The 15,285-nt window shown below is 42.3% G+C and overlaps 1 protein-coding gene across 3 annotated transcripts in view; it reads left to right on the top strand.

Annotated features, from left to right (window-relative positions):
* The window catches only part of VWA7 (von Willebrand factor A domain containing 7), a 149,809-nt gene that overhangs the window by 24,550 nt on the left and 109,974 nt on the right, over nucleotides 1-15,285 (top strand). For all 3 annotated transcript variants that reach the window (XM_077460996.1, XM_077460977.1, XM_077460986.1), the window contains exon 2: nucleotides 726-973. In XM_077460996.1, the coding sequence (XP_077317122.1) occupies nucleotides 746-973 (228 nt within the window). In that variant the 5' untranslated portion in view covers nucleotides 726-745. The remainder of the gene's footprint in view (nucleotides 1-725; nucleotides 974-15,285) is intronic.

Raw genomic sequence — 15,285 nt, 5'->3', positions numbered from 1 at the left:
ATGGCACAGTGGCTGCAATTGATTGCACAGTGGCTGCAATTGATGGGCACAGTGGCCTGCGTTTGATAGCACAGTGGCTGCGATTGATGGGCACAGTGGCTGCATTTGATGGCACAGTGGCGGCAATTGATGGGCACAATAGCTGCATTTGATGGTTCCAGTGGCGGCAACTGATGGCACAGTGGCTGCATCTGATGGCACAGTGGCTGCATCTGATGGCACAGTGGCTGCATCTGATGGCACAGTGGCTGCAATTGATTGCACAGTGGCCTGCATTTGATGGCACAGTGGCTGCGATTGATGGGCACAGTGGCTGCATTTGATGGCATAGTGGCTGCAGTTGATGGGCACAGTGAGGCTGCAATTGATGTTTTTTTTCAGTTTGTTTGTGCCCCCCCCCCCCCCCAAAAAAAAAAAAATTGAGCACCAGCCACCACTGTCTATCACATAAAATCCCAATAAAATAAATTTTTGTTTTTGGTTGTAACATGACAAAATGTGGAAAATTTCAAGGGATATGAATACTTTTCAAGGCACCGTATTTATTAATTTGATTGATAGAGCATTTTTTAAAAACCAAAGCCAACAGAATCAACTTTGAGACTATTTACATTTTTTGGCATAGTGGGCAACCAAATGTGTTTTTTGGCCTTTATGTACAGCCTTTGCTCCTTGGATATATGTCTGTACCTACCTCAATAAATATATACTCTTTTACGTTGCAGACCATCTCAATGTAGCGTCCATGAGCTCCTCCCACCCCATGCTCCTTCCCTTTCTGCTCCTATGGTGCCTGGCACTACCAGGGGGCCACACCTTCTTCCCCAACTTCTGGTCTAAGTTTCTATCCTTCACCTGGGGCTCCTACACCCATCAGGACCTTACAGAAGAGGCAGTACTGAACGTCACCTTGCAAATCTTATTGGACAACAAGCATCCCACCCGACCTCCACTGCGGTGGGAGGACTTTGAGGTAGGTGTGCAAAGTGCATAAAGAAAAGCACAATTTAGAATAATTTGTCCTTTCGTTTGTTTTTATTTAAAGCGGATTTGTACCTAAAATTGCATCTTCTTCTTATCTTAATCGCATGGTAACATAGTTACAGTAATGAACATTGAAATAAAATATTATTCAGTACTTACCTTATATTTGTGATGTTTGTGCCGACTTCCGGGCTGTCCTCCCGTGGGAGTAGGCGTGGTTATCGGCCTCGCAATGGTCCCTGGGAAATTTCTTAGCTATTTCCCAAGAATCCATGGGGGACATAGTAAAGCCGATGGAGCGGTGGATGCTGGGAGCTCAGTGTCATCGCATACAGGAAGTAAATGCCTGTGGGCTTCAGACGCCCACAGTAAAAATGGAAACTGCCGGACTGCTTTTTAAAAAGTTTTCCTCTGCAATAAAATCGTCACGCCGGGGGTCAAAAACACGCCGATCGTGACGGCTAAGACACGGTAGGAATCGCCCACCAGTGACACAGGTAAAAAAAAAACGAAACCGCAGCGGAATCCCGCTTTAAATGATATAGTAAAGGACCATGATGATAAAAAACGTCTCCTTTGGGGTATATCACTTTCTGTTAGAATACACCTTTTGCTGGAATGCTTGTTGAACTGAAAAGTTACTAACCTTAAATTATTTGTTAAAAGATTGCACTACAAGGTACCTGTGGTCATTTTGTATATGCCTTGGAAGTCCCCTAACCTGATCATATTGCTTATATGATCATATTGCTTGGCCCTTAGTTTCTCTGGCTCTAACCCCTCTCTGCCATTCTACTGTCCAAAAAGGAAGCCCCTAGATAACAGCACAGGGACATTTACTAAGCAGTGGGGCTGCAGCATGGGGGAACAAGTTCAAGCTATAGTAAAGACTGATGTAAGGAGTTTGGTTTGTAGGACATCTGGTCCTCGCAGAAAAACTGTCTAGAAACTCCAGGCTTCTTGTGTTTCCTACTTTTAAGACATAATGTTAGCCCAGGAACTTTTGTACAAGACAGGTTCCCCTGTGTATCTATGAAGTGTTTTTAATAACAGCCGTCATGGACACCTGGTACTTATACCACATCAGGACTCCTCCTAATGATTCCTCCCTGGGGCCCAACCTTAAAGGTAAACTCAAGCCAGCAGAAAGGTTTTATATTGCAACAAAACTGTAGTCGTGTCCTCATTGCCTGTGTCCCTGGTGCAGCCTGAGATTGCGTAGACCAGCCGTTGTCAAATCTACTGAGAATGCTCCAGTTTCAGTTCCTTTCTAAGCTGTTAATTTCCTCCTTTAACTTATCTGTGCAGCCCTCATGACTATAGAGTCACACATGTGGGTGCATACATTCTGGATAAAAGACAACCCATTCCCTCCCTCCTCCTCCATGCCCACTAAACAGCTAAACACAATAGTGGCAGGATATTACATGTTTGTTGATGGAGGCTTAACCTTCCTGTAATTCTAAGCACATGCAAACAATAGACACAGGCTGAAGGGGCACAAGACAGTCTGTGATTGGTAGATCCTTCTCCTAGACAGCCCACGCAAAGTTTTTGCACAAATAATAAAGCTTTGAGTTAAAATACAGTATATGTTTATATAGAAATTGAAAACATTTGTTTAATATTAATCTACTAAGGCCAATGTGTTCCCTGGTTCTCAGCTCTGCCCTCTGTAGTTCATCACACAACACAGAATTATGGGGTAGAGTTATTATTCCACACAGCAGAAATGTAACAAAATTTTTTTTTAAATGTAATAAAAAGTCCATAAAATGAACTTTCTGACAAAGAAAGGCACAATAGTACAAGTTTTGCTGGATAGAGACCAGCTCAACTGGGTAGATAAATCTACAAACAATTATGCTTCTGTCACCCAGAAACAACTCATAAAGAGTCTATCTGTAAGAGCTCTTTCACCTGGGGGCCATAGAGCAGTAAAAACAGGTAGTTGAGCTGTGGTTTTAGAGATCTCTGACCACCCAGCTAAATCCAACCATTCTAGCCAGACAGCTTGCAGAGTTTGACAGGTGCCACCGCCTGTCAAATGTGTCCAATAAGATCAAAGGGTGCCACCTCCACTGAGAGGCAAATTCTTGTCTCATGGTTGTAGTGCAGTATTTAAACACAAAATCCCCACAAAAAGCAGACATTGAGGAGGTGCCAGGCTTGCCTACTGAAAGCCTTGCAGTTGCTGCTCTACCGCCCCCCATAAAAATGACCCACTGCAGATCACTTTTCAGAGGGTGGTAGATACTGCCCTAAAGAGCCCTAAAAGAAGACTTTTAATACTTACCTGTTGTGCCACTTGCACCACAATTCTTTCTGTTTTTAGGAACTACCGTATTTGCCGGCGTATAAGACGACCTTTTACACTTAAAAAAACTGAGCAAAAAAGAGGGGTCGTCTTATACGCCGGGTCCGCTGCTGGGATGCCTTCTGGCTGTCCGGTAATACTGTATGTAGCTTCGGCTACATACAGTATATACCACTGAACCAATCCCAGTGAGCGATGTATTCAAATGAATACAGAGCCTGCTCGGATTGGAGCAGCAATCTCTGCCAATCCGAGCAGGCTACACACAGTAGCCTGCTCCGATTGGCTTTGAGAGTGAGGCGCAGGCTGATGATGTAACAGCCTCCGCCAATCCCAGCAGGCTTTGTATTCATTAATAGAATACATTGCTCGCCGTGATTGGCTCCAGCACCAGAAGGAAGAAGGAAATGGCTCCAGCAAGAACGAAGAAGAAGAGGGATATGAAGCGTCGGAAGCCTCGGAATCGGGGGTCGTCTTAAACGGTGAGTACGGGCAAAACATTTTAACTGTGCAGGTTTTTAGGGGGTCGTCTTATATGCCGGGTCGTCTTATACGCCAGCAAATACGGTACATCTATCAAAGTATCTTCTACATCTAACACAATTCAAGATGTGCTGGATGCCTGGACCCATGCTACGTTTTGTGGCCCTATCTGCCAGGCTCATGTCATTACCATTCTAGCAAAAACTTTTTTTTTTTTTTACAATAATATAGTGTAGTGAAAAGTTACGACCTTTGTTTTCTTGCCACATGTTTCCTTTTTTAGGATATTTACTGCTACTACTCGCCCTGGTGAGCGCACAGCAATAGAAACCTGACAGAGGCTCAAACACTTACCTTTACAAAGAAAAAAAAAAGCTTGGGCTGGAATTCCTCTAACTCAATTCCTGGAGTTATGCTGTCACTTCATTCTATGCCTAGAAAGGTTGTGTTAAAGATTGAACAGCACATGTTGTCCCTATTAAAGCCATAGGGTTTTAAGTGAGGCATGTGGTATCTGGAATCTGTGCTCTCCCCTGTGGTAGAATGTAGCAATATGTGAATTTCTACTATGTTGTCTTCCCATCTGATCTCTATAGAGTAAACCCACACATTACATGACACTACCACTTTTCTTGTGTAGACTTCCTGTCATCTACACAGTTTCGTGACTATGTGGTCCATGAGGTTTTAAGAACTTATGACTGCATATCACGTACGTCTCACTGTTGTGATGTGTGAAACAGAAAAAGGAACTGCAGTTTTTAAATTTTTATTTTATTTGAAAAAATATAATGTATAGTGGTAAAGGGAAGGGTGAAAAGGTGAAGGGTAAACTGCATGGGAATCAGATCTAGGGGAGACAATTGAGGAGGTGTGGACAACATTGTCGACCATGGTGCACAAGGGCCTACTTAACACTTCCCTGGTGATGGCCAATTATAAAGTGCTGTCGCACTGGTACCTTGTCCCAACAACGCTGGCAAAAATATATCCAGGTACCTCGCCCCTATGTTTTTCGGGGATGTGGACAAGAAGGTGATATGTTTCATGTCTGGTGGTCCTGTCCGACGGCCTGACACTTCTGGATCAGGATATTTAATTTGGTCTACTCCGTGATGGGACAGAACATCCCCAGAGGTGCCAAAACAGTGCTGTTTCCTGACCTGTCAGAACAGATCCCCAGATATCTTTGAACACTTATATTTTTCATCTTTCTAGCAGCTAAAATAACCATAGCACAAGAGTGGAAATCATCCATCATTGATGTCATATTGGTAAAATATAAAATATCCTGGATTATGATTAATGAAAAATTGACCAGCATTCGTAGAGGTAATGTAAATTCAATACAAAAGTGTAGCGCTAAAGAACTAAACTAAGTGACATAACCTCATGTGTAGGGATGAGCCGAACACCCCCCGGTTCGGTTCGCACCAGAACTTGCGAACGACCCCCGCGTTCGGTACGAACGTTAGAACCCCATTGAAGTCTATGGGACTCGAACGTTCGAATTGGAAAGTGCTAATTTTAACAGCTAATATGCAAGATAGTGTCCTAAAAAGGGTTTGGGGACCTGCCTCCTGTCTCAGGGGACATGGGTCACTGCAAAAAAAAGTTTTAAAAACTGCCGTTTTGGCGGGAGCACTGATTTTAATGACAATTAAAGTGAAAAAAAAAAAGTGAAATATTCCTTTAAATATGGTGCCTGTGGGTTGTCTGTAGTATGCCTGTGAAGTGCCACGTGTTTCCCGTGTTTAGAACAGTCCCTGCACAAAATGACATTAAACGGAAATAACACCATTTAAAACTGCTTGCGGTTTTAATGTTATATCTGGTTCCTGCAATATGGTTGAAAATCATTGAGAAACATGGCATGGGTAGCCCTCCCTGCCCATTACCAGCCTATTTGGGTCTTGTACGCATATTAAGGGGAACCCCGTACCCATATTAAAAAAAGGAAATGCATGTGGCCCCCAGGCCCTATATACTCAGAACAGCAGTATACAGGCGGTGCAAACAAGACAGGGACTGTGTAGGTTTGTTGTGTTAAGTTGAATCTGTTTGTCATTTTTAAAGTGTAGCTCCAGTCAAAAAATCTTTAAGCTTTTTGGAAAACATAGGGAAGGGTTATCACCCCTGTATAATTTGTTTTGTCGTCCATCTTTTTTCATCTCACTTGCTGCTGTCTCCTTGCGTTTGCAAGTAGGAGATGTTTGTAAGTTGGATGTTTGAAAGTAGGGGCCTGCCCTATATTATAGCGGTATGTACTGGGTACAGAGCACGCAGACAGCACGCACTATCTCCTAACACTACTGACTGCAAGCTCTATTATTAACCACTTGTTAGCCCAATGTTTGCATAAAGGGAAAGATGAAGTTATGCTGAGTAAATAGATATCAAACATGTCACTCTTCAAAATTGCACATGCCCGTGGAATGGCGCCAAACGTCGCTACTTAAAAAATCCCCATAGGCGACGCTTTAATTTTTTTTTTACTGGTTTCATGTTTTGAGTTGCAGAGGAGGTCTAGGACTAGAATTATTGCTCTCGCTCTAACATTCTCGGCGATACCTCACATGTGTGGCACATGCGAGCACATGGGGACATGGGCGCTTTAATTTTAATTTTATTTTTTTATTGTTCATTTTACTTTATTTATGTTAGTTTGACATTTTTTTCCCCAAAAATATATTTTTGATCACTTTTATTCCTATTACAAGAAATGTAAACATCCCTTGTAATAGGAATATGGGGTGACAGGTCCTCTTTACAGTGAAATCTCGGGGGTCAATATGACCCCACATCTCACCTCTAGGCTGGGAAGCCTGAAATAAAAAATAAAAAAAAGATTCTGGCTTTGATCGTACTGGCGAGTTGGTAGAAGCACCGGAGGGCGGTGAGGGGTGGGGGGCGTCTATGGCTGGGTATTTCAGGGTATCACCGAGTATGGCTGGGTATCTCTGAGTATGGCTGGGTATGGCAATTTATGGCAGGGTATTTACAGAGTATTGGCGGGGTACTACAGAGTAATAGCAGGGTACTGCAGAGTATTGGGGGCTACTACAGAGTAATGGCAGGGTACTGCAGAGTATTGGGGGTACTGCAGAGTAATGGCAGGGTACTGCACTGCAGAGTAATGGCAGGGTACTGCAGAGTATTGGGGGTACTGCAGAGTAATGGCAGGGTACTGCAGAGTATTGGGGGTACTGCAGAGTAATGGCAGGGTACTGCACTGCAGAGTAATGGCAGGGTACTGCAGAGTATTGGGGGTACTGCAGAGTAATGGCGGGTACTGCAGAGTAATGGCGGGTACTGCAGAGTAATGGCGGGTACTGCAGAGTAATGGGGGTTACTGCAGAGTAATGGGGGGTACTGCAGAGTAATGGCAGGGTACTGCACTGCAGAGTAATGGCAGGGTACTGCACTGCAGAGTAATGGCGGGGTACTGCAGAGTAATGGCAGGGTACTGCAGAGTATGCACTGGTATTGCAGAGTATTGGCAGGGAATTGAGGGGTTAAATTCGATGAGCAGCGATGTGGGCACTGCAGATGCACCCCACATCGCTGCTGACACCGATCTCTTTCCCCTCCGCTGTACCGATCGGTACAGAGAGGGGAGGAAGGAACAGGTGTCATAACATGACGCCGGTTTGTTTCCAAGTGATCACTCTGTCATTTGACGGAGCAATCACGTGGTAAACGGCCGCTATGAGCGGCCGTTTACCGTGATCCGTGATGCAACCCGGCGGTCACGGATGCTCTCGAGTGCGCACACCTCGGGGCATGCAAGAGCAGAATTCTGGGAGGCCGTTAATTAACGGCCTTTCAGAGTTAAACAACCGCCCTGAAGCCGTTAATCGGCAATGGGCAGTTGTTAAGTGGTTAAAGCTAGATCACTAGCTATATAGGTGAGGTGAATATAGTGGTGTATACTGCAGTCAGGGCACAGACAACAACCACTACACAGCAGCAAGATAGGAAATCAGCCAAAAACGATTGGTGTGTACTGTGTTGAAGGTACACAGAACACCCACTGCTTCAGATGCTAAGTAACACACTACACGAAGCCGCCTCAAAGGCGGCCTTATATAGTGTGGGGCGTGCACTACACAGCCTGAGCTATGATTGGCCACAGGCAGGATGCCTGTGGCCAATCATGGCTCTCCTCGCTGCCGGCGCTGCGATTGGCCAAGCATGCGGAGTCACAGTGCATGCTTGGCCAATCATGGGGCAGCAATGCACTGCGCCATCGCAGTGCATTGTGGTCCGCGCGCGCGTCACTCGAATTTTGACGCGAACGGCCCAAACGTTCGGAATTCGCCGAACGGCCGAACAGCCACTGTTTGAGTCGAACGTATGTTCGACTCGAACACGAAGCTCATCCCTACTCATGTGCCACCTATCAGAATTCCCCAGTGTTCCTTATAAGGATATAAAGTTAGATAAACACCAGGATTATGTTATATCAAACAATCATTTGAAATCATTAAAATGAAATAACAACAATTCGTGCATATAATTATACCATTATATAAACAAAAATGAAAAAGTTCAAAAGTCCAAAAGTAAAAAACAAACAGATCAGCAAAGTCTCTTGTGTAAAACAATCCAATCCCACGTGTGTGGTCAAATTCACATTCCACCTTCCTTAGACATGGAAAACATGCAGACGCCACGTCACATTCCCACCACTGTTCACGATGCGGGCTTACCCGACGTTTGATCCAAACGAATGTATATTCGAAGGATCACAAAGGCTTGTGTAGTTTACATAAATTCACAAGGTAGAACTCCCCAGGGAAATTTCTGACACGATCATTCCACTCATGTAATGAACAATAGGTTGTCTCCAGCTATATGATCCAGCTCAGATTGTTGGATACCTCCCTAGGGAGTTCTATCTTGTGAATTTATGTAAACTTCACAAGCCTTTGCTGATTTGTTTGTTTTTTACTTTTGGACTTTTGAACTTTTTCATTTTTGTTTATATAATGGTATAATTATATGCACGAATTGTTGTTATTTCATTTTACGATTTCAAATAATTGTTTGATATAACATAATCCTGGTGTTTATCTAACTTTATATCCTTATTATAAGGAACACTGGGGAATTCTGATAGGTGGCACATGAGGTTATGTCACTTAGTTTAGTTCTTTAGCGCTACACTTTTGTATTGAATTTACATGTTTTCACCTTGAAATATTCTCTTTTGGTGTGTTAGCAGCTTTCTTTCACTTATTTTTTGGATAGCGCATTGTTTACTGTTTTTATTTGTAGATTCGTAGAGATAAACAAGCTAGGTTTGAGAGAGTGTGAAACCTCTGGATTGCATATCTTCAAGCTCCCTAGACACTGGGCCGCTTTGCGAGGGGAGGCCTGGGTTCTGTCCTACCATATTGATCAATGTTTTGGTAGTATGCTGAAGGGGGACCATACAGCTTCCCCAATTTTTCTATTGACTCGGGATCGGGACCCCTTGGGTTGAGGTATCAAGATCCATTGTAGATGCTAATGTTATATTTCACCTTGTTCTAGAAATATGCGTGACCGACAGCTTGCTGTAAAGTCACGTGATAATTATTCCTATTTGTTGAATATTTGGGTGCCTAGTGGTTGATACCTATGGGCTTATAGCCTTAGAAACATAGTTATGATTAGAAGTAGACCCGATTGCTAAGCCTGAAACTTCTTGGAGCTAGCTCTTCTGTACAGCCGGTCAGGGCCTCTAATCACTTTGGTTAATGCATCCTCGGTTTGGCGATTACCTGATAATGTTCAGGTATACATTTTTTGTATTGTGTTTAAAATTTTAATACAAATTATTGAAAAGAAAAGGTAAAGGGATGATCTTGTTTATATAGAGCAGCTTTTTCAACCAGGGTGCCTTGAGGTTTCTTTAGGGATGCCTTGGCAAAATGCCAAAAATGTATCGAAAATTGTATACAAGCCAGTAGGTAGACAAAGCCTGCCTTTTAGTTACACAAAGTTACGAGTTTTCATTATGCACCACTTCGACTTTTTAGACACTGGCATCATCACACTGACGTCATCAGTTAATAAGGAGGATGTCTGTTGCCTTCACAGCATCCTTGTTTTACCATCTCTGCCCCTCTTCCTCAGCACTGGGATGACATTAGGTGACTGATGGAGAGAAATTGAGGGAGAAGAGAAACATTGGAATACTAGTTGGTACCAGTGTACAAAAGTGTATTTGCTTTGGAAGAATAGATTACCTCTAACCTTGGATGATGGTTGATGGGTTGATGGATTGTTGGGATAAGACAATGGCTTGGCAGGAGGGATTCCCACATCAACACTGTCAGTGTTGATGGGGGAATCAAGCAAATTCTCTGTGTATGGCCGGTGTCTTGTCAAATAGGGTCCTCCATCAGATGCTGTCCCCTGCGTACTGCGCATGCGCAGTACACAGGAACACAGATTCCGAAAATTTCCGAGGATGAACGGCGCCTGCGCCGGTGAGTCCAGGTTCTATCCCCACTATCCAAGTGGACATAGAGTTAGAATAAAAAAGAGCCGAGCGCAGCGAGCCCGAGCCCGAAGCGTGGCGAGCGAAGCTCGCCCGCGAGGGGCCCTCTAAAATTCACAACCCTATGTCCGCTTGGATGGTGGGGCTACCACCTCCACTCACGGCACAGGCGCCGTTCAGCTTCGGAGATTTTCCGAAGCTTCGTCTGCTCCGTAGTGCGCATGCGCAGTACGGAGCGGACACATATTGATGGCCGGACTCTATTAGGCAGAACACCGGCCCAGGATAGCTATTTTGAGTAAACTGATCCTTTCATATTGTTTACAGTAACCTTGGTGGGGTGGGGGGCACAACTGAGAGACAGTTGTCACCCCATAACAGGAAGAGTCTGAATGAGGACCTTAATGAAAAGATCACCTGATATTAAAATGAAAGCTGCACATTTTAAAGAATAAAAAATACTTTACTAACATGTTTAATAACATGTTCCATCTTATATGAGAGTTTAGTGATTAGGTTTAGATCTGCTATAAACCAGAACTCCAGACCCCAATGCTTCAAAGCCATGCTGCTAGTGATCACTAGGCATGCATTAAGGCTCGGTTCACACTATCCAAATACATAATGTATGCCTCAATTCGCACCGCACTGAATTTGCATGTCATTTGTACTGGAATCCAGTGTGATTCCTATACAAATGGCATGCGATGCGGCAGACAGCATCAGTGTGAACCCAGCCCGAGGGCAGCTATGTACATGAGATAATTGTAGGCAATCTAGCATCATATGCTGGGTTAGCTGTGGAAAGGGTTAGAACCTCTGTCAGGTTTTTATCACTAAGATTAAACAAACGGAATGGGAGTGCTTTACCCAGTCCAGAATGGCAGAGGCTGGGTCAAAAAAAATGTTCTATGCCATGGCAATATTTATACAGTTAGAATGTTCACTGAAGATGTCAAGAAAGCCAACATGTTTCAGGGATCTGCATATCCCCAATCTTGGATAATAATAAACACCTTTAAAATGTAAATATATGACTTAGTTAAAAATGTATAAAAAAAGCATTATTCAATTTTTTTTTTATGTATACTGTATATACCCGTGTGTGTGTGTTTTTTTTAGGAATTCTTATTTTTATATACTCTGTAAAGATATCATTTTTATTTGATTACATAATACTATAGTGTGTTATACTCCTAATACTAATATGTCTATTATTAGTGCCAATGAAGGGGACGCAGATCCCTGAAACGCTTTGGCTCTGTATTAGGCTGAATTCACACCTATGCATTTTTTGTGCTTTTTGCATTTTGCAAATTTGCACTACAGAACGTGTTCCATAGGAAACCATGTTAAATGGACTGTAGTACAAATCTGCAAAATGCAAAAAGCACTAAAAATGCATAGGTGTGAATCCAGACTGTGTGGTTGATTTACTAAAACTGGTAGCAAATCTGGTGCAGCTGTGCATGGTAGCCAATCAGCTTCTAACTTCAGCTTGTTCAGTTAAGCTTTGACAAAAAAAAAAAATTGCACTATTTTAGTAAATCAAAAATACTTTTTTTCATAGTGTGTGTGTGAGGACGGGGGACAGGGGACAGGGAATGGGGGGGGGGGGGGGGAGTTAAAACCTCTACAGGGTTATTATTGGTCTCTGTGTCTTGCTGTCCAAGTGACCCCCAATCCTCTTATGATTTATCTTGGTGTCACTTAAACTGAAATTGAGGGGACATGTCCCCAACAAGGCCACAGACAGTAATCAGAACATGAAAGGTTCCCTCTTTGCAACAGAGTATCAGTTCCACAAGTTAATTACGATGACTTCACATGTATATTATCAATCAAAAATAAAAAGAGAAAGTATTTACTGCATTTAAAAAGGAAGTGATCCTATAATTTTTAGATGTATTTATCATATTCAGGTCAGTGTGATATAATAAATATCCTTTATGCCTTTCTCTCTTTATTTTTGTTTTCCTCTTTTTCCTATTCTGTTAAAAAAAAAAAAAAATGGGAGTTGGGTTTCGTTGTTTTGTGTGTGTTTTTCCCCTAGGTTGATTGTGATATATTATTTTATTTGGATTTTTTCGGTATTTTCTCTGTGTGAGCTAAAAAATATAGCTCAGTCACGGGATCAAGCATGGAACTAAACTGTTGTCTGTTTTTTTTAATCAAGGTTTCTAATTGTAGATATTCTTCTCAGAGGGCCTCCCAAACTCTGACCTTTATTACCCACCCCTGTGTTCCATGAGGATATATAATAGATGGGGGGGATGGGAGTTGGAGAAGGGAGCAGGTGCATTAAAAAATAATGAGAGGAGGTGGTGGGGGCAATTATATTCTAGTATTGTGAATCCCCCCCCCCCCCCCCCCGCGCTGAGCTAGCCAGTGATGTAGGATCCTTCAGGAGACATCTATTATCAGAGCTGTCTGGTCGGTGCTGACTCACCATATGAATCAATAGAGCTGATCCACGGCCAAGAGACACAGCTGTATGAATGGCCCAAAGGCTGCTATCCATGGTACTGCAATCACATAAAGGGGTTTCCCTTCTATAGTCAGACAGACATTGTCTGTCATCATGTTCTAATCTACTTGCCAAATCATACAAGTATAAAAACAGGAATAGGTACAGTCTGAACAATTGTTTTATTGTTTTTATCTGTGTGCTTTCATTTAGTAATTTCAGCTAAATTACAAGATAAAAATTACTAGAACATAAAAGATTTTAACCAAACCAGACCTTTTTCTGACATTTGTCGTTTACAAGTAAAAATCAGTTTTTTTTGCTAGAAAATTACTTAGAACCCCCAAATATTATATATTTTAGCAAAGATCCTAGCCTAGAGAATAAAATATTTTGTGTCACGCTATTTTTGTGCAGCGGCCTTTAAAACGCAATTTTTTGAGAAAAAATTACACTAATGAATAAAAAAAACAAAAAAAAGTAAAGTTAGCCCAATTTGTTTGTATAATGTGAAAGATGATGTTATGCCCAGTAAATAGATCTAACATTCATGCTTTAAAACTGTGCATGCTCGGCGACAAACTACGGTACTTTAAAATCTCTATAGGCGAAGTTTTAAATTTTTTTACAGAGTTACAGAGGAGGCAATACCTCTCATGTGTGGTTTGAACACCGTTTACATATGCGGGCGCAACTTACATATGCGTTTGTTCCTGCACGTGAGGGCGTAAGGATGGGGTGCTTTATATTTATTTTTGTCTTATTTATTTTACAGTTTATTTTTTTATTTTTACACTGCCCCTTTAATTTTTTTTTTTTCTATTACAAGGAATGTGGACATCTCTGGTAATAGAAATATGCACGACAGGTCGTCTTTATTGAGAGATCTGGGACCCCTTTAAAAGAAAAAAAAAACATTTTTAAAATGTAATTGTGACATTAGGGAAAAAAAATTGAAAGTAACGTCAGAGGCCTCTCCACTCCTCCAAGGGCATAGGGCCAAGTGAGGGCCACCTTTCTCTCACTGGACTTCCTGCCCAACCACCGATCAGACTGTATCACTTTTGGGTTTACCGACGACTCCGTTAAACCGAAGACACCGGGAAGCATCGGGGGGTGTTGTGGAGTGGGCACCTCTCTCGCCACCTATTAAAGTGATCCTGCTGCGAATCAGCCACTGGGACCACTTTTATTGGAAACCCAGCCAGTTAAGCGATTGGCAAGTAACAAAGCCAACTTTTGCTGCAAAATTTACCTTTAAAGTGGATGTAAACCCACTCTCATCCTTTCTAACCTATTGCAATATTGGTTATCTAGAAGGATATACATGCCTCCTGCATGTATACTTATCTGTCAAATATCTCCCCTCTGTCTGCTATGAGACCCGAAAAACTGCAGATTTTGTGGGTGGGTCTGTTTTCCAGGGCTCAGTGGGTGGAGTTGTGATGTCAGTAGACTCCCCGCCCACCTCTACACTCCCCTTATCAACATGCATTTTCTCCTGTATATTTCTTACACTGAACTTCTGCTATGATCACTAACATCCAGTCAAAACCCAGAAAAGTCCCCACATGACTTCAGCATGCCAAATCATGCTGAGATGTGGAATAGCCAATCCTTGCAGAGCAGCAGAAGAAAGGACTGGGAGGGAATTAAAAAATAATGAATGTCTCTTAGGCTAGTGCACGAGATATGTAAATCACCTGTCACTCACAGCAAGGGGGAGGATTTGACAAAGTTTTTCTCTGCTTGTCAAGATTTATCTAACTGAACAATAAAAGAGGATTGCTCAGAGCTGGATTAACTCTTTGCGGCAAGACTTGGCTCAAATGATAGGAAATCGTATACTCTATATTGTGACATAAAAAAAATTGGGTTTACATCCACTTTAATCTTGAGATTCCCGTGCACTACCTTTTTCTCCCATTAGATGTACTCAGTGATAGCCAGCATCATTCAATCCACTTCCTCTAAGCCTAGGTTGTCCTGGACCCTCCCTAGCCTGTTCTGCTTGCATTAAAAAGAAATATATATATATTATGTATTAAAGGATACAGAGCTACAATAATTTCTGCATTTTAGATCTACCTGGAGTTTACCTTTAAGGAAAATCTGTCAATAAAGAAACATGTAATACATTTGTAATACATTTAATAATATATTATTTATTATATAGCTTCATTAATGTGTGTATTTTACAGTATATCTGCTTAGAATTCAGCTTTAATTTGTCTGCAAGGAAAAGTCTATTGTCACTTGGCATTCTGTTAACAGATTTAAAATGAAAGTGCCTCTATATTGCAAGATGCAAGACATTACTATGGAAAATTTCTAATGCTGCGTACACACGTAGCCGACTATCCGACGGACTTAGTCTGGCGGATTTCCCGCCAGACTGTCCGTCGGACTTTCCGAATGAGCTACTTGCCCACACATGACACTTTTTCAGCGGACTAATACGGCGTACTAAGTCCGCCATACTATCCGCCCTACTTTTGAAATGAACGGACTCGCCCACACACGCGGAGGAAGTCCGCTCATTTT

Source organism: Lithobates pipiens, unplaced genomic scaffold, assembly GCF_037356315.1.
Source record: "Lithobates pipiens isolate NorthernLeopardFrog02 unplaced genomic scaffold, aLitPip1_a1.2 Scaffold_1, whole genome shotgun sequence".
In the NCBI taxonomy this organism is placed as follows: Eukaryota; Metazoa; Chordata; class Amphibia; order Anura; family Ranidae; genus Lithobates; species Lithobates pipiens.
Note: the sequence above shows the minus strand (reverse complement) of the source record. Positions and strands in the feature narration are given on the sequence as shown.